Source organism: Eubalaena glacialis, chromosome 19 (assembly GCF_028564815.1).
Source record: "Eubalaena glacialis isolate mEubGla1 chromosome 19, mEubGla1.1.hap2.+ XY, whole genome shotgun sequence".
In the NCBI taxonomy this organism is placed as follows: Eukaryota; Metazoa; Chordata; class Mammalia; order Artiodactyla; family Balaenidae; genus Eubalaena; species Eubalaena glacialis.
Genome location: NC_083734.1, coordinates 15,648,841 through 15,673,220, shown reverse-complemented (window position 1 = coordinate 15,673,220; position 24,380 = coordinate 15,648,841). Strand labels below are relative to the sequence as shown.

Here is a 24,380-nt window from a genome sequence, read left to right as displayed (position 1 = left end):
CTCTATTTTGCGGCTATGGACTACCCTAACCATATCTGCCCTCTTTTCAAATGTAACTCTAATCAGAAGGGAAAGTAGGTGAGTGTATAGGGTGAAAAGTACATCCTTCCATCCTCAATCATAAATAACTCAAGATGCATATTATTTAATGATTAATCAGTAACAAGGGACATTGATATGTGAATAAAGTAAAAAAAAAACAAGCACATACACGATTTGAGATTGATTCCTAAATATATAGAGTCAGCTTTATGGATAGGAAATTCTAAAACCACAGACATCCGTCTGTAGAGGGAAATTACCTTTTTCAATGTATTTTGTGAAATAAATCATTTGAATAATTTCTTGATATCCTATTCACCCAGCTGTATTAGAAATAGATTTTTGTTGTTGTTTTGGATATGTAACAATTTGACTCATTTCCTCCTGCTTGGGAAAGTGGAGTTTATTTTCTTTGTTTCACTTTACACTTCATCCAATCCGTGATTTTGTACTACTGATAATTGACTCATCTGCTTAAGAAAATATACAAGATTTTAACTCCATCATTAAAATAAAGATTTTATAGTTTACTTCACCCTCATATTTTTGGCACAGTTCTTTAATTAAATATACCTGCTTAAACTTTAATAGGAGATTAGCATATAAATGATTTTTTGGGTATATTTGTGAAAAGCATTATCATGTTGTTGGGGTAGGTGTATAGCTACAATTTCCTGAAACCTTTAGAATTTAGTTTATCAGACATCAAGTTTTCTTAATTTTTTAAAGTTATTTACAGGGTTCTCTGGGGACCATAATAAAGTTAACGTGGAGATTGACTTTTTAATATTTACAGACTCTTGTTTATAATTTTTATGATATATTTACCAGCTACTTTAAATCTTATGCAAGGAATGATATATGATATTGAAGTCAAGTGTGAGAAACACTTAAGAGAATTGATTTGATTGGAAACCATAAAATACCTTTCAAATAAAATTGGATCGATATACAAAGTTGGTTTGACAAAGACTAAAAGAAATAATCTTACAACCACTATAATAGATATCACTTTCTTTTGAAATCACCCTTACCGGAGTGGCATTGGTGCTTTTAAAACTATGTGAGTAGAGTAAGGAAAATCTAATAATTTAATTTTATCACTCAAGTAGATTGCAAATATTTCATTGTTCTAAAAGTATTTGGTTAGGCCATTTTAACAGTATTTCTGAGAAGTGTTAGAAGAAATGTCAAACAAAGTGAAAAACAGCATTTATTAGAGAATCTTGGAATTTAAAATTTTAATTGAACACGTATAAAGTAACATGCTTCACTTATTTAGAATATTCAGTTATCCTTTTTTTTTCCCCACTAGACTATGAATGCCATGAGGGCATTTTTTTGTATTTGTTTCTTCACTGATACATTCCTTAGTGCCTAGAACATTTGGCTTACAGTTGACACTCAAGAAAATTTGTTGCTCAGTTGATTGTCTGAACTGGGCCAGCCTTCTTGTAACTTTCCCAAAGTCAGAGTGGGGTGGTGGTGGGGAAGTACTTAAATTATTTTAGGCATAGAAACCAAAAAGCAAATTGTTAATAACTTGCTATGGAGGAGGGATGGGTAAATTGGAGTTAGAATAGATGCTTAGTTTTTGTTTCTGTAACATTGTAGCATTGGAAGTGGTGAGTAGAATGATAGTCTGTAAGGCAGTGATTCCCTAAGCAGGATGCTGGATATCTTCAAAGGAGTGAACATTCATTGAGCAGGTGCTATAAAGCAGTCATTGTGCTGGAAGATAATTGTACATGTATTATCTTATTTAATTCTTGTAACAATCCTGGGAGGCAGGTAGCATTAATCCCCATTTTACAGATGAGAGAGAAACTGGGGTTCAATGGATTTAGAGGCAGCAACTTCTCCTGATCATGTTACTAGTGAGTGACATGTCTGTGAAACCAAATGTTCTTACCCATATTTGCCTGGTTTTAAAGCCTGTGCTATTGCCACTATACCAAATGGCATTCCCCTCTGGTATCTAGAACTGTGCTAATTTTAATTATATAAAACTAGTCTTCTTTCATAGTCTATTCTGGTGTTTAATCACTGTCTTTATCAGCTAAATTCTGTCTTCTGATGAATAGATTCTGTGTTACAAGTAATTTTCATTGTTTGACCTCCTCTGGGAGGTACTGATCATACTTAACATTTCAAATTAAACATATCATAGACTTAATTTTCTTTCAGACATGTAGAAAGAAATGTTATATATCAACCCCCTTTAGAATTACTGTAGGTCAGTTTATTTCAGCCACAAAAAGGCAGAAGCAAAATATCATAATTTTGAGTGCAAAGAGAAAAGTGTTTAATCTCCACTCATAGTAATGGTTTGAACTGAGTGAAAAATGTATAAATAGGACTTCGGCATGTTTTTGCCTTTACCTTTTACCGTGAAAGGCATTCTTCAGTATTTCTATATCTATAAATTTGACCAAATTGTAAATGGGTTCGCTTAGAAGTATCAATAAAAATGCAAAAAGTTTAAAACGTTTCTTTTATAGAAACAGCCTTGTCTCCATGTCAGTTTATTTTTTAATGGTCCAACCAGGAACCTTGCACCTAGAAAGAGAGCTGCTTTTACAGTGATGCAATGTGCTGTATTGTTTTTATCTGAAAGCAGCTCAGGTCTTTCCCCCCCCCGAATTTTCTCAACTATGGCTTCTCTCCTGAAAATGTGAATTTAGTGTACTGTGAAAATGGAATGAGGCAAAGCACATCCTGTTTTAAATTAGACTCCCTATCTTAAAAATTCTCTCTGGACAGTAATATAAAAAGCATGAAACTTACTAACCTAACTCGTATATTCAACAAATATTTATTTATGCCAGCCACGCTTTCTATGAAATTAACACAATATGAAGTACAAGAATTAGATTGAACTCTATGAAATTGTCATTTTTGTAGGTCAAAACATGGTTGAATAGTGGCAAGTTCATATTGTTCAACTTAATACATGATTTTACAGTTCCCTGACTAAGACGTCTCCTGAAACATTAATTTACACTGTGTTATTCCGCTATTTTTTTCAGTGATGGGGAAATTATTTAAAGTTATTTGAAGTTAACTTGGACTGTAAAAACTGTTTGAAATTTATTGAGTTAATAATACTTTCTTTCCATTTTCTTTTTTTTTTTTTTTATTGTTGTTGGTCTGTTTTAACAGCTGATAGAGTTGTCTTCTACGTGTCAAGAGGAATATCTAAGTTCATTTATGAAAGATGTAGAATTTTAAAATACATGTTTTCTGTGCCCTTTAAAAAGTGATATGTGATTTGGTTGTGTTTTCAAAGGTTTGTGCTTTCTGGAAATCTGCATGGTGGCTCGGTGGTAGCAAGCTATCCTTTTGATGATTCTCCAGAACATAAGGCTACTGGAATCTATAGCAAAACCTCAGATGATGAAGTATTTAAATACTTGGCAAAAGCCTATGCTTCAAACCACCCCATAATGAAAACTGGTGCCCCTCATTGTCCTGGAGATGAAGATGAGACTTTCAAAGATGGGATCACAAATGGTGCACATTGGTATGATGTGGAAGGTATGTAAAGCCTTGAATTTGCTATATTTTCCCCCATGTTCATTTAGCATTCCTAAGTATACTCTGGTGGAAAGAGGAAATTTCGAGAAATTCTGATTTTTTATTTTTGGCCGCGCTGCACAGCATGTGGGATCTTAGTTCCCTGACCAGGGATCAAACCTGCGCCCCCTGCATTGGAAACGCAGAGTCTTAACCACTGGACCACTGGGGAAGTCTGAATTCTGATTTTTTAATCTTTTTTTTTTTAATTTTGAAAATTTCAAACCCACAGTAAAATTGAAAGAAAACTACATGAACACCTGTATATCCTTCATTTAAATTCACCAGCTGTTATCTTACCCCAAATGTTCCCCCTCCTAACCCTTCTCACGCGCGCACACAAACACACACACTCTTTTGCCAAATGATCCAAAAGTAGGTTGCAGATTTCATGACACTTCACCTGTAAATACCTCCCAAGTATGTATTTCCTAAGTACAAGGACATTCTCTTGTATAACCCATGTACCGTTATTGTAACTGAGAAATCAACAGTAATTCAGTACTATCATCTCACATGCTGTTCATAACTCAAAATTCCTCTGTTATCCCCCAAATATCTCTTATAGCTCCTTTTCTTCCAGATCAGATGCAGTCAAGGCTCCAGCATTGCATTTGGCTCTTGTGTTTTTTTAGTTTCCCCCATCTAGAAGAGTCATGTCAACAGTCTCTTTTCTTAATGATGGTGAAACTTCTGAAGTGTCCAGGCCAGTTGTCCTACAGAACGTCCCATATTCTAGATTTGCTGCTTTCTTCCTGATAAGATCATCAGGTCAAAATTTCCAGCAAGATCATTATATCAATCACATCAGGAGACACATAAAGTCAGGCTGCAAGTGGCCAAGTTGGACAGCTTGGTTAATGTGGTGACCACCACTTCTCTCCATTTTACATAAAGGCACATTTTCCCTTTGTATTTTAATATGTGGGATGATTGTGGAATGCTGTTTTTTAAAAATTGTGGTTGAAAAAAATGTATATGTCATAAAATTTGACATTTTAACCATTTTTAAATGTAGAATTAAGTGGTATTAATTACCGTCTACTTACAAAACTTTAAAAATACCAGACAGAAACTCTGTAACCATTAAGCAAAAACTCCCTATTCCCCACTCATTTCCCACCCGCCCCCCCAGCCGCTGGTAACTTCTAATCTCCTTTTTATCTCTGTGAATTTGCCTATTCTAGATATTTCATATAACTGGAGTTAACATATTTGTCCTTCTACATCTGGCTCATTTCACTTAGCATAACGTTTTCAGGGTTCATCCATTTTGCAGCATGTATCAGAACTTCATTTCTTTTTATGGCTGAGAAGTATTCCATTGTATGTATATATTACATTTCATTTATCCAGTCATCCATTGTTTCCACCTTTTGGCTACTGTGAATAATGCTACTATGAATGTTGGTGTACAAGTATCTACTTGAGCCCTTGTTTTCAAATCTTTTCAAATACTCAGGAGTGGAATTGCTGGGTCATATGGTAATTCTGTATTTAGCTTTTTACACAGTGGCTGTACTACTTTACATATCCACCAGCAATTTCTCATGGAATGCTATGTTTATGTTAAAGTAAGCTTGAATTGTTTACCTTTTCTTTTAAATGTTATAAAAACAGCTATTGTTCTTTTTAAACTTTTGGTATCCTTTGAATAATGACTTTTTCATTTTTATGAACAGGCTTAGACAATTTAATTAAGAGTAATCAGAAGGAACAAGTCAATCTATGGAAAAGTCATCAGTATAAACTTTTTTCTCTTCTTAGAATCTGCTCACGGTGAATGCCTTAGGTTTCCCCTTACCTTTTTATTGGCAGTTAGTCACATTATAAAGTATGTTACGACGTTTCTCTTGATGTGCCTTCATATAAATATTTGAATAACTCTTTGACTTTTTATGTCAAGCCAAGTGTACCCAAATTGGGTGCTAAGTTTGAGGACTTGATGCTTTCTAGAGTCTTCTTATTCCCGTATAGTTTCTACCAATGTTTCTTATATGTAACTAGTGATTTGAACTATTTAGAAAGGGCTTTGAAATATTTAGAAGCCAAACTTTCTGCCCAGAACAATTAGAGGTGGTTTGAAAATCATTAAAAAATTTTAAAGATAAGGGACGTACTTTAATGTTTAATCTAATTTCAATCTTTAGCAAATATATTTCTTTTTTTTTCTTTCTTTCTTTTTTTTTTTTTTTTTTTGTGGGATCTTAGTTCCCTGACCAGGGATTGACCTTACACCGTCCGCAGTGAAAGCACAGAGTTTTAGCCACTGGATCACCAGGGAATTCCCTTTAGCAAGTATATTTAATAAAACCTGATTTCATGAACTAGTGGTTTTGTGATGTAGTCAAGTTGCTTCATTATTTGAGATACTATTTAAAATAATGGACTAAAAAAATAATTAAATTTTCATTTTTGGAGAAAGTTGTAAAAGGTTAGAAAGTAGTTTCTAATTGACAAATGATTAAGGAAGGTAAATATATGTTATACTATTTAAAAAGTAAGTGTGCTTCCTTCACAGTAAGATTATTTGGTTAAGCCAGGCAATGGGTTTTTCTGAGTCTTCAGACATCTAAAGGAGCTAAATTTTGCTGTTGCCATTATTATTGTTTTTATGAGCATCTACTTCTCTCCTGTTTTAGCTGGATGGTCAGGCATATTTTATTTCTACAATAGGTAGCTTATATCTCTTACTGCCTTAGCAATATTGAACAGTTTCGGTAGTTTCTTTTGTGTGTGTGTGTTTTAATGGCTTTATCAAGGTATAATGGACATACAATAAACTGGACACATTTAAAGTGTACAATTTCATAAGTTTCAACATATATGTGCACCCATGAAACATAAGTATTAAGTTTCAGTAGTTTCAACAGGGTAAATTCATCATTTGTCTTTTACTGGACTGCGATAAGATGTTGTGAAACCTTGTGACTAGGCATATATTCAGACCCGGATGTCCTGGAGTAACTTGACCGACATTTATGTGATGCATTTAGAAATTCTAACTCAAAGAAGTATAGACTTTTAGAGCTGAAAATGAATATGTTGATCTAGTCCAACCCTTTTGTTTTATAGGAAATCAAGGCCTTAGAGAAGAAATAACTGGTGCGGAATCATTTATTAACCTAGCAAATATTTACTGAGCACCTGCCACATCCCATACACTATATTAAGTGATGGGGTACAGTGTGAGCAAAACAGAAACAATTCCTGCTCTCGGGGATCAGATAGTGTATTAGTAGTGGGGGATGTGAGGTAATTTGACCCCCACCACCTTCACCTTCATTGCCAGGGTTGATTCAGCATATCTAGCTGCCTACGTGGGTGGCCTTGCTTCTCTCAACATGTCTCTCAAACCTCAGGATCCATCTAGGGAATGACTATCCTAATAAGGCCTGTGAACAGTCGTGCTCCTCTGCTAAAGCCTGTTATTGTGAGAGCCTAAGCTGAACTTATTCACGGGGCAGGCCTTCTTCTATTTTTTTTTTTTTTAACCACAATGTGCTGATTTGTATGCCTTTTGTTTACCATTCTTTATTATTTTCTTTCTTCATGGTTTTGAAGACATTATAGAAATCATATGATGGTTTAATATGTTTATTCCAAAGCAAACCTAATGAAACTGAATTATAGTTTCAGTCAACTTTTAAGAATTGCCCTCTTTCAACTTACAGAAATTTTTAAAAGGGCAAGTAACCACCTAGAAAGAGAAGAGAGCTATGAAATGTGACCAGATAACATATCTGTAACTAATTCAGGTTTTTTTGTGCGACTTTAAACTCCTTTGATCATGTGGGCAGCCATTCTCTGCATAAAGTGGAGGTCAGACTGAGCAACACTAATGTGCTCTGAATACTGAGGTATGTTTGGCTTTAAGCAGACTGCTGACAGAAAGGAAAGAGCCCGGGGAAAATAATTACCAAACTGTTTTGAACAGCATAAAAGGTTAGATTTGGTCCACAAATGGACTGAAAAGCTTATTCTTGTGCAGCATTTTCTGTGTCATTAAATAGGGCATTATGTCCTAATTCTTATGACACCAGGAAATTGGAATCTATGTAAAATAAAAAAGAATCAAATGGACGGTACAGAACTGAAGAAATATAATATCTGATATTAAGAAATCGACAAATCCATAAATACAGTAGGAGATTTTAAACATGCCTTTCTCAGTAATTGTTAGATCATGAAGACAAAAATATCAGTAAGGACACAGGGGATTTAAATAACGTAAACCAATCTGACCTAATGAACATGTACAAAATACTGTCCTCATATCTAATTTTCCTGCAGAGTCTGTTTACTAATCCAAAGTGTATATTGGTCACACTTAAGGTAGATGTGTCTAGTTCTACTAGTGCTTGTGTTAATTTTTGTTTTAAAAATTACGTATTAAAAGCAAACTAGCAAACACACTAAAACTTAAAGCGTTCTTATATCTTTGCTTGTTTCACATTTTAATTGGAGCAAGTCTAAACTTTTCACAGTCTGACTCAAGCCTACATTTGTAGTCTTCTCTCCTACTTTTCACCTACCACTGAATGACTTGTCCTTCCTGCAAAATGTGAACCTTCACATACTGGGCTATTCTCTGTCTGGAATGCTTTTCTCCAGTTCAGCTGTAACCTTCTCTGAAACCTCCCCTGTAGTAACTGTCACTCTTACCTTCCTAGAACATTTTGTTTAACATCAGTGTAATGCTTATCTACTTATGTTGTTAGTTTTTTGTGTCTCCTGCTAGAGTGTGAATTCTTTGATAAGGACAGTGTGGTGCTATGCATTTTGTAGTTATCTTTATACAAGATGTATTGGCAGGGAAAGGGTCCTACAGGAAGTGAGACTAGGGAGGTTTTTACGGTTATTTGGAGTAAGGTCTTTTTTTGGAGATACGGGCTTTATCTAGAGGGATGCCATGGGAATGAAAAGGGAGTATGAGATATATAAGAAATTGTGCAAGAAGAGTTGCAGAATTGACCGTCAGTTAGATAGTAGAACAGAGTGTCAAGGCAAAGAAAGACTTAAAGATATAACTTGGAGATTTTGAGCCTGGATAAGTAAGAATGATAATGGAAATGGGAAAAAACTAATTGGAAGGGGTGTGTGTGTGTGTGTTTGTGTGTGTGTGTTTTCTCTTTAGATGTGAGAAGAGTGAAAATTGGAGGTGAGGTGGTACTGGATGTACTAGTTATAAATACTTGATGTACAGTTGGGAGATAGGCTCTGGAGCTTGGGAAAGAGGTCAAGATTTTAAAGAGATTTAGGCATTATGAGATATGTGGAAAGCATATGGCAGTGTGCCTGATTTTGAAAGTTGAATTGATATTGTTTCCTAGCATCATTTAATTGCTTGGAGCCAGAAATTCAACTAGGGAAAAAAAAAAAAAATATATATATATATATATATATATGAACAGATGGGTGCTTTTTCATCTCCACTTTCATCTCCAAAGTGAATGTACTTCTGGCATTTTGTACTGGGATGTTTTCTTTAAGCAATGCCAACAGTTTAGATATTCTCAGCCTGTTCATATTTTAAGAATATTATTGATAATCAAATGTGCATTAATAAAGGGCTTTTGGTTTTATCTGATCTTGTACGTTAAGGAGCTAGTTGGATCTTTCTTCCTTTCTCTCTCTCTCTCTTTTATCTGAGTGCCACCTCATTTAAAAGGAAAGCCAAAACTTAAAATGATACTCAAACAGAATTTTTTCTTCTGCTTGAGTCATAAGTTTGTTTGTTTTAGTAAACTGAAGTATAGCCTCATATAAAAATCTAACCTTTAGGAGCAGTGTGCTTGTATATTTTGTAATGTAATAGTAGACTTTCATCAAGGTTGAGAACCAAACACTGTTTTAGGATATGGCCCCTAAATCTTCAGATCCAAAGTCTAAAAATTAGATGTGCTTTTTTTTTTTTTTTTTAAATACAGGTGGTAGAAAATAGGAAAGTACTTAAAAACAACAACAACAACAAAAACCCCAAAGGAAAATACAGTTCAAAGACCTGCGTGAGAGAGTGTTGACCAAGTTAGACAAAACTGAAAACAGATGCAGGACTGTGTAATGTAGTTTAACTTTGTAGAATCATATCATTAGCAAATATATATTCAGTGGGAGTGGTGAAGGAAATAGATTTTCATAAGATAAGTTGTTCAGAATATGAAGACCAAGTTCAGTTAAGATTTGGTGAAAGCAAACTTGAATTTAAAGACCAGGAATATGGGAAAAATTCTTTCAAGGGCAATCTCTGTTTTTTCCATTCATTTAATGCACATTTTCCACTTAAAAATTTTTATGACCATCATGCTCATTAGCTTTTAAAAATATCTCAAGGAGTGCAAAATTATCATTTAATAACCCACTTATCTATAAATAAATTGTTCACAAAAGTCAAAGTTGTGAGAACTTTTCACTATCCCTTGAAGTAGTTTTTTTTTTTTTAATTTTATTCCACCACATTCTTTTTTTTTTTAACATCTTTATTGGAGTATAATTGCTTTACAATGGTGTGTTAGTTTCTGCTGTATAACAGAGTGAATCAGCTATACGTATACATATATCCCCATATCTCTTCCCTCTTGCGTCTCCTTCCCACCCTCCCTATCCCACCCCTCTAGGTGGTCACAGAGCACTGAGCTGATCTCCCTGTGCTATGCAGCTGCTTCCCACTAGCTATCTGTTTTACACTTGGTAGTGTATATATGTCCATGCCACTCTCTCACTTCATCCTAGCTTGAAGTAATTTTATTAAAGAAATAACAGTAAGCTCCAAATTTAAATATAGAATAGAAATTGCCTATCTATATTCCTGCATTCTAAAATGCTTTTCCTAATGAAAAAAATACATTGCATTTTTTTTTCTGTAAAAGGTTTATGGGGTTCTTGTGTCATACAGTTTGATACTTTATAGTTGGCCTACTGAGGCAAGTTTAAAAAAAAAACTTGCTATGTTCAAGTCTTAACATTGTAGCATTGGTTATATTTTTTTTCCATTGGCTTTCTGCATGAGGCATAAGAGTGAGTTGTTAGTGCACCATCTTTGAATGAATGGTTGAATTTATTTAAATACCCTCCACCTCCTTAAAGCTAGATCTCTTTAGTGAAAACAGTAATAGGGATTGGTTCCATGATAAAGATGAATTGGGTATCTTCAAGCATATGAAGATTAGTTTTGAGACACATGGATTGAAGGAGTTGAATGGGTATGAATAGATCCTTTGATCAGAAGATTTAGCCACCCATAACAATTAGCATTGATCACAATTTGTTGTAGTGCTGGACAGATTCCTAGTGATTACACTTTTAGTCTTATTCTTTAATATTGGTAAAGGAATGAAAACATCATAGCTTTCACAATACATTGCATTCAATATTTTCTGAGTATAGAAAAATTAGATTGGTAGGTAGGCTTAAAAACAAAATATATACCTTTTGTCTTTCTTTGCCAGTTTCCCTTGGGAGCAGAGGAAATAGTCTAAATCAGTGGTTTTCAAGCTGGGTATGTATGGGGAGGAGGAAGAGACCAGTTAGTTTGGATAACTTTAAGGAAATAAATTTCCAGATCTTCCATGCCTGAGAAAGATACTGGCTGCTGAGGTTCAATCTCATATCCTCTTCTTCCACTTGACTGAAGATAGGCCTATTTTTTTCTATCCATCTGAATCACACTATGATGTGTTAACTCAGAATTTTACAAAGTGCGCCAAAAACAAAAGGGACAATTTGGTGATTACTTTAATGGTATCATAAAAGCATCACTGAAACGTCTCATGAAAAGATATATTTTCAGTAATTATTACCTGTTAGGTTTATTATTTATTGAAATTGATAATAAAACTATGCCTTTATTGATAAATTGTATACCAGTAGTTATTGTAATACTTCAATCTATAAAGATTTTTTTTGATGTGGACCATTTTTAAAGTCTGTATTGAATTTGTTACAGTATTGATTCTGTTTTATGTTTTGGTTTTTTGGCCTCAGGGCACGTGAGATCTTAGTTAGCTCCCCGGCCAGGTATCAAACCCATACCCCCTGCATTGGAAGGTGAAGTCTTAACCACTGGACTGCCAGGGAAGTCCCAATAATTCAATCTAGAAAACAAAAATTTAATAGGGCATTAATGTCATTGGAAATTAAGAGAAATTTAAATATGCATACATACATATTATAGATTGAAGTATTATAGGATGATCAATGAAGGACTTTCAAGCATAAAAGTATATCCCATTTGAAGCAGCAGCATAGCACAGGGAGATCGGCTTGGTGCTTTGCAATGACCTAGAGGGGTGGGATAGGGAGGATGGGAGGGAGGCTCAAGAGGGAGGGGATATGGGGACATGTGTATTCATATGGCTGATTCGCATTGTGGTGCTACAGAAACTAACACAGTATTGCAAAGCAATTATACTCCAATAAAGATATATTAAAAAAAAAAAGTATGTCCCATTTGAGTAACAATCTGTGGAGCAAGTGGAATGGAAATAAAAGTTCAAGTTTCTTTTACAAAAGAAAGCTATAAAATTCCTCCTGTTGAAGAAGAGTATTCATGCAAGTTTTAAAAGATGATTCTAGGAATCAAATCTCTGTAGTATTTTTATTTATTTGAATCCACCTAAAATAACAATGTAAAGGCTTTATTTAAAAAATAAAAATTTACATTATGCAATAAATGACATTGTTACTATTTAAATTTAAAATCAAAACTTTTAGGTACCAACTTTAAAATGTGTGAAATGTTGCATAATTTTTCAAGATTATTTTCCTATGAATAAAAAAGTTTGAAGGTCATTGGTTTAGATAGCCCAGTAAGAGACTAATGGATTTTAGAGGCTTGATTATTTATGATTGTTAATGAGTAGGATAAATAGCAGATCCTTTATACTGTTAATAAAGTGCTTTATTGCTTTGAGGTATGCCTATGGTGAATGTTTCATTCCCAAAATTAAAATTTTCTTTGACTGGATAATGTTCTGAAATCAGACATTTTATCCTTTAGTCTATGTTGAGTCACATAACATATCAGCTTAAAAAAATAAACAAATGTATTAACTGAATCTGGTAGTAGCTGCAGCTGTCAGAAATGTCAGGCCTATCTGCAGATCATTGTTCTCTGTGACAGTGAACTCTAGCTCTAGCTTTGCATAAATAGGTTTTCTGTTAAAGAAAAAATCAAGACAATGGATCTGGACCAGCTACTTAGCTAAGATTACTTATTATACAGTCTTTGACATTTAGTATTGGAAAAATAATGTGAAGTTTAACACAGATGGCAAATAATGCCTATTTGTGGCATCTTGAAAAAAATTCTTAAATTATTCATAACTCAGTTAATATCCCCATTTGTTTCCAGTTTTTCAGATGATTTTTAAAAGTAGTTTTTAAACTAAAACTTGAAGTTGGTGAATAAAGACTTTTTGATATTCTGAAGTTAGGATAGCTTTATCATTTTTGTCTTGCAAACTAAAAGTTAGTTTGCTACTCTTCTGACATTGATTGACTCCTATGAGTTTCAAAAGAGGTAGATTAAGGTGTATATCATGGCTCACTAATTGCCTTCTGGGACTGGCTCATTATTATAGACTCAGAGGAAATGTGCTTTATTTTTATGAGATTTCATTGAGAGAAGGATATTTTGTGTGCATCTTTCTGTTATTGATTTCTATATAATTCCATCATGTCAAAGAACATACTTTGTATAATTTCAGTTCTTTTAAATCTTTTATCTTTGTTTTATGACCCAGGATATGGTCTGTCTTGGTAAATATTCCACATGTACTTGAAAAGAATGTGTATTCTGCTGTGGTTGGGTAGGATCTACTATAAATGTCATTTAGATCTAGTTAAGTGATACTGTTTTTCGATTCTTGTCTAGCCTTTGCTGATTTTCTGTCTACTTTTTCTGTTGATTACTGAGAGAGGACTACTGAAGTCTGCAACTATAATTGTGGATTTATTCATTTCTTCTTTTAGTACTATCAGTTTTTGTTTCATGTGTTTTGAAGTTCTTTTGTTAAGTGCCACATTTAGGATTGTTCTATTGTCTTGGTGAATTGACTCTTTTAACATTATGTACTATCCCTCTTTATACCTGGCACTTTTCCTTGCTCTGAATTCTACTTTATATGATATTAGTATTTGATTTGTATTTGCATGGTATATTTTTTCCATTCTTTTAACTTACTATACCATTATATTTAAAGTGAGCATATATTGTGGTTGGGACTTGTTTTTTAATTAAATTTGACAATTTCTTTTAGTTGGTGCATTTGCACCATTTATATTGAATATAATTGTTGATGTGTTTGGTTTAAGGTCTACCTTTTTATTATTTTTCTGTTTGTCCCTCTGTTTTTTATTCCATTGCTTCCTCTTTCCTGTCTTCTGTTATATTGTTTGGATGTTTATCATATCATTTTAACTGTAGTATTTTAACTATATCTCTTCGTAAAGTTTGTTTTGGTAGTTGCTCTGGGAATTACAATATACATACTTAACTTTTGACAGTTCTACCTAGAAGTAATATTTTACCACCTCAAGAAGAACGTAGAAATCTTACCACCACACCCTTTACCCTCCCCCACTTTATGTGGCAGTTTTATTATATGTATATTTTTTATATATGTACCTTAAAACCCCCACCAGTGTTATGATTTTTGCTTTCAACTGATATACATATTTTTGAAAACTTAAAAGAAGAAAAAAAGTTTATTATATTTACCCAGATATTTACCATTTCTGTTTTTTCATTGCTGAAGTTCCAAGTTTTTCTCTGCTACCATTTCTCTTCTACCTGAAGAACTTTCTTTAACATTTCTTTTAAAGCATGTCTGCTTGTGGTGGATCCTTTTTGCTTTCCTTCACTGAGAATATCTATTTCTGCCTTTGTTCTTGAAGGATATTTTCCCTGAATATAAAACTCTAGGTTCTGGGTTGACTATTCTTTTTCTTTTTTTTTTTAATTGTTTTGTGCCATTGCCTTCTGGCCTTCATGGCTTCTGATGAGAAATTCACAGTCATTTAAATTGTTTCCCTATATAAATGTATCATTTTTCTCTGACTACTTTCAAGATTTTTTCCTTTGTCTTTGTATTTCAGTAGTTTGACTATGAAGGATCTAGGCATGAATTTCTTTGAGTTTATCCTATTTGAGATTTGCTGAGCTTTTTGAAATACAAGATTATGTCTTTTGCCAAATTTGGGAAGTTTTCAGCCATTATTTCTTCAACACTTTTTTTTTTCGGCATAGCACTCTTTTCCCTCTCCTTTTGAGACTCCAGTGGCAAGAATATTAGACTTTTTGGTATGTCCCTAAGACTCGGTTCTTTTCTTTTTTTTCCTCTGTATTCAGATTAGGTAATTTCTAATTATCTTCAAGTTAACCCTCTTTATCTTTGTCATTTCCATTCTTCTGTTGAACTCATCCAGTAAACTTAAAATTTTTGGTTATATTTTTTACTTCTGAACTTTCTATTTTGTTCTTTTTTACATCTTCTGTTTGTTTCTTTTATTTCATTTCAAGAATGTTTAATCTTACTTCCTTAAAGCATGGCTATAATAATTACTTTAAGGTTAGTCTGATAATTCCAACATCTGGGTAATCTTGGGGTTGGTGTGTATTGATTATTTTTTCCTTGCAAGTTGTTGACATTTGACTAGTTCTTTAAATGTCAAATAATTTCGGATTATATTCTGAACATTTTGAATCTTAGGTTATAAAATCTGAGCCTTGTTTAAACCCTATAAAAATGGTAACTTTTTGTTTATTTGTTCTGACAGTGAATGACCCACTGTCAGACTTGTTCAGTTGTGAGTTTTGACTCACCTTTTGTAGGCTGTGATTCCAATGTCAGTTCAGTTTTCAAAACCTTTACACTGCCTGCTCGGATCTGTCCTATGTGAGCACCACCCAGGGAGCAGTCTGAGACCTGGTCAGTGGTCTGTTCTGTAGATCAATTCCCAATGCTTTTGGTATGTTGTTTAGGGTCAGACCCTTACATGTGCAATTCAGAGTTGAGCCCAGGAGTTCATAAAAAACTTTATAGAATCCCTTTTTTGAGCTCTCTCCTGTCTGCAGTCTCATAATCTCTGGCTTCCAAGGTCTCCCAAAATAGATCATGAATAAAGACATCATAAGGTGTCAACTGTCATTAGTTGTCAGGGAAATACAGATTGAAACCACAATGAGATACCACTACACACCCACCAGGATGCTTAAAATTAAAAAAGGCTGACCAGTTGCTTGAGCAGCTTGTTAGTTAAGGTTGCAGAGCAATTGGAACATTCATACCTTGATGGGGGGGAATGTGAAATGGTACAGCCACTTTGGAAAACAGTTTGACAGTTTCTTATGAAGTTAAATTTACACTTACCACATGATGCAACCATGCTTCTCCTAGGTATTTACCCAAAAGACATGAAAAAATATGTTGACACTAAGACTTAGGCACAGTTTTATTCATAATCGCCAAAAGCCGAAACCAAGTCAAATACCTGCCACGTAGTGAATGGATAAACAAATTGTACTATATCCATACAATGGACTATATAATAATAAAAAGGAGAATTTGTATATATAACAATATGAATGAATATCAAAAGTGTTAGGCTAAGTGCAAGAAGCCTGATAAAAAAGACTATACGTTGTATGACTTCATTTATATGAAATTCTGGAGAAGGCAAAAATATAGGGAAAGAAATTAGATTAGTGGTTGCCCAGGGCCTGGGAGCAGAGGGGAGGGAACTTTCTGGGGTGATGCAAATGTTCTGTATCTTGATTGTGGAAGTGGTTATATGACTGTACACATTGCACTGTACATTTAAAAGGGATTACAGTGTATAAATTATACCACAATAAACCTAAGTTTTAAAAAAAGCTGTAAAGCAGCATGTAGATCAGAGAGATTGTCAAAGTTGTTTTGGATCGGTTACTTCATACTTGGGTAAAGGGGAACTGAGAAACTCTGTAGGCTTCAAAGAAGAATAAAATTTAAAGTATACTACAAAAAGATGTATCTTGTATATGCTGTTTTATAACCTTTTTTATTATTACATGGTAAATATCATGACCATAAGTGTGTGTCTGTAACATTTTAAATTATTGCATAGTAGCCCATTTTATATCATATTTACTAAACTGGTCCACCATTTTTGGACCTTCAGGTTGTTCCCTGTTTTATTCTCCTTCAAGTTAAACACTATAGTCCTTATCACTGTAGCTGTTATCTTAGAATAAATTCCTGGAAAATGAATTTTTGTGTTAAGGTCATGCCTATTTTAAAGATTTTATATACATATTGCTAAATTGTTACCCAGCAATATTCTATATGCCTTTATTTTTATCTGGGTTTTTTTTTCAGTCTTTTTTTTTTTACCTTTTTAAGGCAGTTTTTTGATCAACAGATAGTTTACAATTTTTAGGTAGTTAAATCTATCATTTATGGCTTTATACTACTTTGCTGTCATACTTAGAATGGCTTTCCTCATCCTGAGAGTGTAAAAATACTAGTTGGCTTCTGATTTTGTTTATGGCTACATTTTTACATCATGTTCCATGTGGACTTAAGCCTTTATTTGGTATGATCTGAGGTAAATCTCACCTATATTTTTGTCACACAGGTAACCAGTTATCCATGTAACAGTTACTAATTCTTTCCCCGTTGGTTTTTTTTTTTTTTTTTTTTTTTTTTTTATTTTTGGCTGCATTGGGTCTTCCTTGCTGCGTGCAGGCCTTCTCTCTTTGGGGCGAGCGCGGGCTACTCTTTGTTGCGGTACACAGGATTCTCATTGCGGTGGCCTCTCTTGTTGCAGAGCACAGGCTCCAGGCGTGCGGGCTTCAGTAGTTGTGGCACATGGGCTTAGTTGCTCCATGGCATGTGGGATCCTCCTGGACCAGGGCTTGAACCCGTGTCCCCTGCATTGGCAGGCAGATTCTTAACCACTGCACCACCAGGGAAGCCCTCCCCGTTGGTTTTAAATGTCTTTAATTATATCCCAAATGCTTTTGTTTCTGTTATTGTGCTTTCTATTTTGTTCTGCTGGTTTATTTATTTTGACATCTTAATTGCACTGCTTTAGTAAGTATGGTTTTATAATACATTGTAATATCTGGCAATGCAAGTCTCTATTGTCATTTTAATTTTTTAATGTTTTCTTGGATATTGTCACCCATTTATTTTTCCAAATTCCAGATCATTTTGTCCAGTTCCAATAAATATCTATTTTTCTGCATGATGCTTGTGAATTAATTTCGGGGAAATTTGATATTGTTATAAGCCTCCTATCTGGAAGCATGAAATTTACATCCCTTAGTAAAATTTTATAACGTTGATTTATATTATGCATTTTATTACATTTAATCCTATACATGTTGTGGGTTTTGTTGCTGACATCTTTTTTCTGTTACATTTTCTGATTATTGCTGAAATATAGGAAAGACATTTTGTATTGTTTTTACACAGTCATCCTTTTATTTCCAACGTCATTTTACATGACTTTCTGTTGGGTAGTGTCTTATCAAAGGAAAATTTGGGAAACATATGTCAAGATTTCATTAATATTCTATTATATATCTCCACTAGGTTCCACATGGTAAAGTTAATATTAATTCTATGAAGATGTGTTACAGTTAGGTACACTATTCACTGTAATATTTCCCCAAATCTATAGAATCTACAAAAAGAGATTTGTCATCATGAATCAGACCTTTAGTTTTAGATTGTTCGTAGAGTTATATGTTACAAAATCACTATTTATATAAAATGTGATCTGTAGGACCAGAGGCCACTGAATGTAGTTTCTTCTCTGAGAACTAGGTCTTATTTTTAAAAGACTTCTGTCCTTCCTCCCCGCCCCTTACCCTGGGCATATGTTTGTACGTGTTATTGATTGGAGCTGGCTAGTTACAGTCCTATTAAAGTTACATCTAAAAAGATGATTAGATAACACTCTAAAATATGACTGTAAGCTTTGTCTTCTTGTTGCTGTTAGCTAGTATTTCTTAAATTACTGCTGAAGGAACACAATTAAGGGGTAGACAAAAGAATGCTAGGACTCAAGCCTGGTGATTATAGTATTATAAGTAGTCTACTTCACTGCATTCTGGCATAATTAAAGCGTGAGTTGACTGTGTTTGCAATTTAATTCAGCTATTAAGTTTTTTTTTCCTCAGACGGGAAGATTTTTTTCTATTAAGTTTTACATATGCAGAAAAATAGATTAGTTCACATTTGTATTGCTCTGAAATTATTTGTACGTGTTCTGTGTTTCTTTTCCTCACCAAGACTCTAAACTCTGAATGGAAATATGTCTCCTATTTATAAATCCCTATAATATTAGTTTAATGACTTACAATGACCATTGTACTGTGACCAATACAGTAGTAAATATTGGAGATTAATAAATGTGATATACAATGAATAACATATGTATGTGTACATGTGAGTCAGAGTTACCAAAGATGATCAGAGGTCAACAATGACTGAAGGTGACTTACGTCACTTAATGACTAAATATGACTGGTAGGGATGTGAAAATCAGCATCTCACCATTTTTCTTCCAGACCCAAAGTAAGTGCCAAGATGCTGGAAGATAAGAGAAAACCAAAAGATGGATAGCTTGCCTTCTAAGAAAAAAGGTTAAGACAAAGTTACTGGGCTTGTGGTAGTGGTAAACCTGCACATATATTTTACGAAGACAAAGTCTATTTGACATCTCCACATGGATGGTCAATGGGAATCTCAAATTTAATGCATTCAAAACAGAAGTCTTAATTTCCCATGGACCCAGCCTACTTACTTTCATTCCTTCAACAAATATTTACTGAAGGAATACGATGTGCCTGGTACTGTTCTTGTGCTTGGAATATCCATCAATGAGCATAACAAATATTCTGCCCTTGTGTTGCTTATAATCTAGCAAGGAGGAACAGGCACTAAATAAGGAACATAATAGGTAAATTGTTAGGTACTGTAGAAAAAAAAGAAAAAAGTAGAAAAGGGTGAGAGTGCTGGTGAGATGGGCTTGGGGACAGTGATGGGGAGAAGTAAGTAACAACTTTAAGTGGGGAGATCAAGGTGAGCCTAATTGTCAAGTTGAAATTGGAGCAAAGAGCTGAAGGTGAGGGGAGGGAGTTAGTCAAGTAGAGATATCTGGGGGAAGAGCATACCAGGCAAAGGAAACAGCTAGAACAAAGACCCAAAGTCAGGAGGTACCTAGTGTATCCAGTGAACAGCGGGGAAGCCAGTGTGGCTGGTGCACAGCCAGTGATGGGGAGAGTATAAAAGGAGCTTAGAGAGGGAAGGGGAGTGGTGGTGGACAAATCATGCAGAGGCTTAGGCTTTGGCTCTTAGTCTGAGTGAAATAGAGAGTCATTGTATAGGGGAATAACATCCGACTTACATTTTAGCGGAATTTCTCTGGCACCTCTGTTGAGAAAAGAACATAGAACGGCTAGGGCAGGAACAGGGAGACCTATTAAGAGTGATTGCAGAAATCCAGGTAGAGAAACGATTGTGGCTTGTATTAGGGCAGCAGCAGTAGAGGTGAGGAGAAATCTTGGGATTCTGGATATATTTTGAAGTTAGAACTAGCACAATTTCCTGATGCTTTAGATGTGGGATGTGACTCCAGGGCTTTGGGCCTGAGCAACTAAATTCTTCTAGTGCCATTGACCATCATGGGAGAGACTGGTTTAGGGAAGATGAGAATATGTTAGGTTTGTGATATCCAAGTAGAGATATTGAGTAGGCAATTGGATGGACAAGTCTGGGTTCTGGGAAAGAGGTGTAGGCTGGACATAGAAATTTGAGAGTTGTCAGCCGGTGGATAATATTTAAACCCCATGGGGCTGCATGAGACACCAAGGGCATAAGTGAAGAAAGAGAAGAGGATCAAAGACAGAGCCTTAGGCATGCCATATCTGTTTCCTGTGTTCTCCTTCATCCTCTCAGTTAATGACACTAATAACACTGTCTCCCTAGTTTCTCAAGCCAAAAATCTAGACACCATCCTTGATTCCTTTTAAACAAGTCCTTTCTACATCCAAATCTCTCTGCTTTATCTCCATTACCAGCAACCTAGTCAAATCCATCATTCTCTTCTAATTCATCTTCCTGCTTTCCTTTTTGTTTCCCTATAGTCATTTTTCACTCAGCAGTCAGAATGATCTTTTAAAAAGGCTGTTCAGATTATATCACACCTCTGCTCAAAACCCTCCAATGTTCTGTGCAGCAAGGGAGACAATCAACAGAGTGAAAAGGCAGCCTACTGAAAATATTTGCACACCATATATCAAACCAAATATTAACCCCATAAGGGGTTAATATTCAGAATATATAAAGAACTCCTACAACTCAACAAAAAACAAGTAATCTGATTAATAAACGGGCAAAGGACTTGAATAGACATTTCTTCAAAAAACATATAAATGGCCAGCAGACATATGAAAAGATGCTTAATATCATTAATGATCAGGGAAAAGCAAATCAAAACCACAATGAGATATCACCTTATACCTCTTAGGATGACCACTATCAAAAATACCAAAATAGCAGGTGTTGATGGGGATGTGGAGTTTGCACAGTTGGTAGGAATATAAAATAGTGCAGTTGCACAACTTTGCACAGTTGGTAGGAATATAAAATAGTGCAGTTGCTATGGAAAACAGTATGGAGCTTCCTCAAAAAGTTAAAAATAGAATTACCATATGATTCAACAATCCCACTTCTGGGTGTAAGTACAACAGAATTGAAAACAGGATCTTGAAAATATATTTGTACACCCATGTTCATTGCAGTGTTAGTCACAATTGCCAAGAAGCAACCTAAATATTCATTGACAGATGAATGGATAAAGAAAATTTGGTATATACATACAAAGGAATATTATTCAGCCTAAAAAAGAAGGCAATCACATCTGATAAAGGACTGTTATCCAAAATATATAAAAAACTCTTAAGACTCAATACTAAGAAAACAACAACTGCATTAAAAAATGGGCCAAAGACCTTAACAGTCATCTCACCAATAAAGATAGACAGATGGCAAATAAACATGAAAATATGCTCCACGTCGTATGTCATCAGGGAAATGCAAATTAAAACAAGTTACCACTACACACCTATCAGAAAGGCCAAAATCCAGAACCCTGACAACAGCAAATGCTTGTGAAGATGTAGAACAACAGGAACTCTCATTCATTATTGGTGGGAATGCAAAATGGTACAGCCATTTTGGAAGATAGTCTGGTGGTTTCTTACAAAACTAAACATACTCTAATCATACAACCCAGCAGTTTTGCTCCTTGGTATTTAACCAAAGGAGTTGAAAACTTATGTTCTCACAAAAACCTGCACATAGATGTTTATAGTAAACTTTATTCATAATTGTCAAAACTTGGAAGCAACCAAGATATTCTTCAGTAGGTGAATGGGTAAAATAAACTGTGGTACATCCAGACAAAGGCATATTATTCAGCACTAAAAGGAAATGAGCTATCAAGCCATGAAAAGACATGGAGGAGGGAATTCCCTGGCAGTCCAGTGGTTAGGACTCCACACTTCCACTGCAGGGGGCCCAGTTTCGATCCCTGGTCAGGGAGCTAAGATCCTGCAAGCTGCGCAGCCAAAAAAAAAAAAATAGACGCAGAGCAACCTTGAATACCTATTACTAAATGAAAGAAACCAATCTGGAAAGGCTACATACTATATGATTCCAACTATATGACACTCTGGAAGAGGCAAAGCGATATGGAGATAGTAAAAAGATCAGTGGTTGCCAGGGGTTAGGGAAGAGGACGGGATGAATAGGTAGAGCATAGAGGATTTTTAGGGCAGTGAAACCACTGTGTATGATACTATAATGGGGAAACATGTCATTATACATTTGTCAAAACTCATAGCATATACAACACCGAGAATGAACCCTAATGTAAACTATGGACTTTGGGTGGTAATAATGTGTTGATGTAGGTTCATCAGTTGTAACAAATGAAGATTTTTGCATCTGTGTACATCAGGGATATATTCTTTTTCTGTAGTGTCTTTGTCTGGTTTTGGTACCAGGGTAATGCTGGCCTTGTAGAACAAATTTGGTAGTGATTCTTCCTCTTCAACTTTTTGGAATAGTGTGAGGAGGATAAGTATTAACTCTTTTTTAAATGTTTGGTAGAATTCAGCTGTGAAGCTGTCTGGCCCTGGACTTTCGTTTGTTGGGAGTTTTTTGATTACTGATTCAATTTTATTATTGGTAATCAGTCTGTTCATATTTTCTATTTCTTCCTGATTCAGTCTTGGAAGATTGTATGTTTCTAGGAATTTATCCATTTCTGCTAGGTTGTCCAGTTTGTTGGCATAGAATTTTTCATGGTAATCTCTTATGATCCTTTGTATTTCTGTGGTGTCGGTTGTAACTTCTCTTTCATTTCTGATTTTATTTATTTGGGCCGTCTCTTTTTTATTTGTGTCAAGGTATTTATTTCCTCTTTGATTTCTTCATTGACCCATTGGTTGTTTAGTTGCATGTTGTTTAGCCTCCACATGGTTGTGTTTTTCCCATTTTTCTTATTGTAATTGATTTCTAATTATTGTGATCAGAAAAGAATGCTTGATATTATTTCAGTTTTCTTAAATTTATTGAGACTTGTTTTGTGGCCTAGCATGTCATCTATTTTGGAGAATGTTCTATGTGCATTTGAAAAGAATGTATATCCTGCTGTTTTTGGATGGACTATTCTGTATATATTTATTAAGTCAAACTGGTCTAATGTGTTGTTTAAGGCAAGTATTTCCTTATTGATTTTTCTGTTTGGATGATCTATCTATTTATGAAAATATATTAAAGTTCCCTACTACTATTGTGTTCTGTCTTTCTCTTTGTATGTCTGTTAATATTTGCTATCTATATATATTTAAGTTCTCCTGTGTCGGACACACAGATATATACAAGTGTTATGTGCTCTTGTTGGCTTGATCCCTTTATCATTATGACATTCCCTTTTTTGTCTCTTGTTACAGTCTTTGTTGTAAAGTTTATTTTGTCTGATATAAGTATTCCTACCTCAGCTTTCTTTTCATTTCCGTTTGAGTGGAATATCTTTTTCCATCTCTTTACTTTCAGTCTGTGTGTGTCTTTAGATTTGAAGTGAGTCTCTTATATGGGTCTTATTTTTTTATCCATTCAGCCATCCTGTGTCGTTTGATTGGAGCATTTAGTCCATTTACATTTAAAGTAATAATTGATAGGTATATACTTATTGCCATTTTGTTAATTGTTTTTCTGGGTTTTTTTGTAGTTGTTCTTTGTTCCTTCCTTCTCTTGTCTCTCTTCCCTTGTGATTTGATGACTATTTTTAGTGTTATGTTTGGATTCCTTTCTCTTTATTTTTTGTGTATCTTTTAACAGTTTTTGGTTTGTGGTTACCTTGAGGTTCATGTATAATGACCTTTGTATATAGCTGTCTATTTTATGATGATCTCTTAAGTTTGAAGGGATTCTAAAAGCCCTACGTTTTTACTCCCCCCACCCCTACACCATGTTTTATGTTTTGATGCATATTTTATATCTTTTTATTTTGTGTATCCCTTAACTATTTATTGTAGATATAGATGATTTTACTACTTTTGTCTTTTAACCTTTCTACTAGAGTTATAAGTGGTTGATCCACTACCTTTTACTATATGTTTGTCTTTGCCATTGAGATTTTTTCTTTAGTCATTTTCTTACTTCTAGTTGTGGCCTTTTCTGCTTGGAGAAGTCCCTTTAACA

General features: G+C 34.5%; 1 protein-coding gene across 1 annotated transcript in view; it reads left to right on the top strand.

The window, feature by feature from the left end:
- Positions 1 to 24,380, top strand: part of CPD (carboxypeptidase D) — a 71,993-nt gene that overhangs the window by 3,020 nt on the left and 44,593 nt on the right. Inside the window, exon 2 of the mRNA XM_061176801.1 lies at positions 3,332 to 3,579. Coding sequence (XP_061032784.1) covers positions 3,332 to 3,579 — 248 coding nt within the window. The remainder of the gene's footprint in view (positions 1 to 3,331; positions 3,580 to 24,380) is intronic.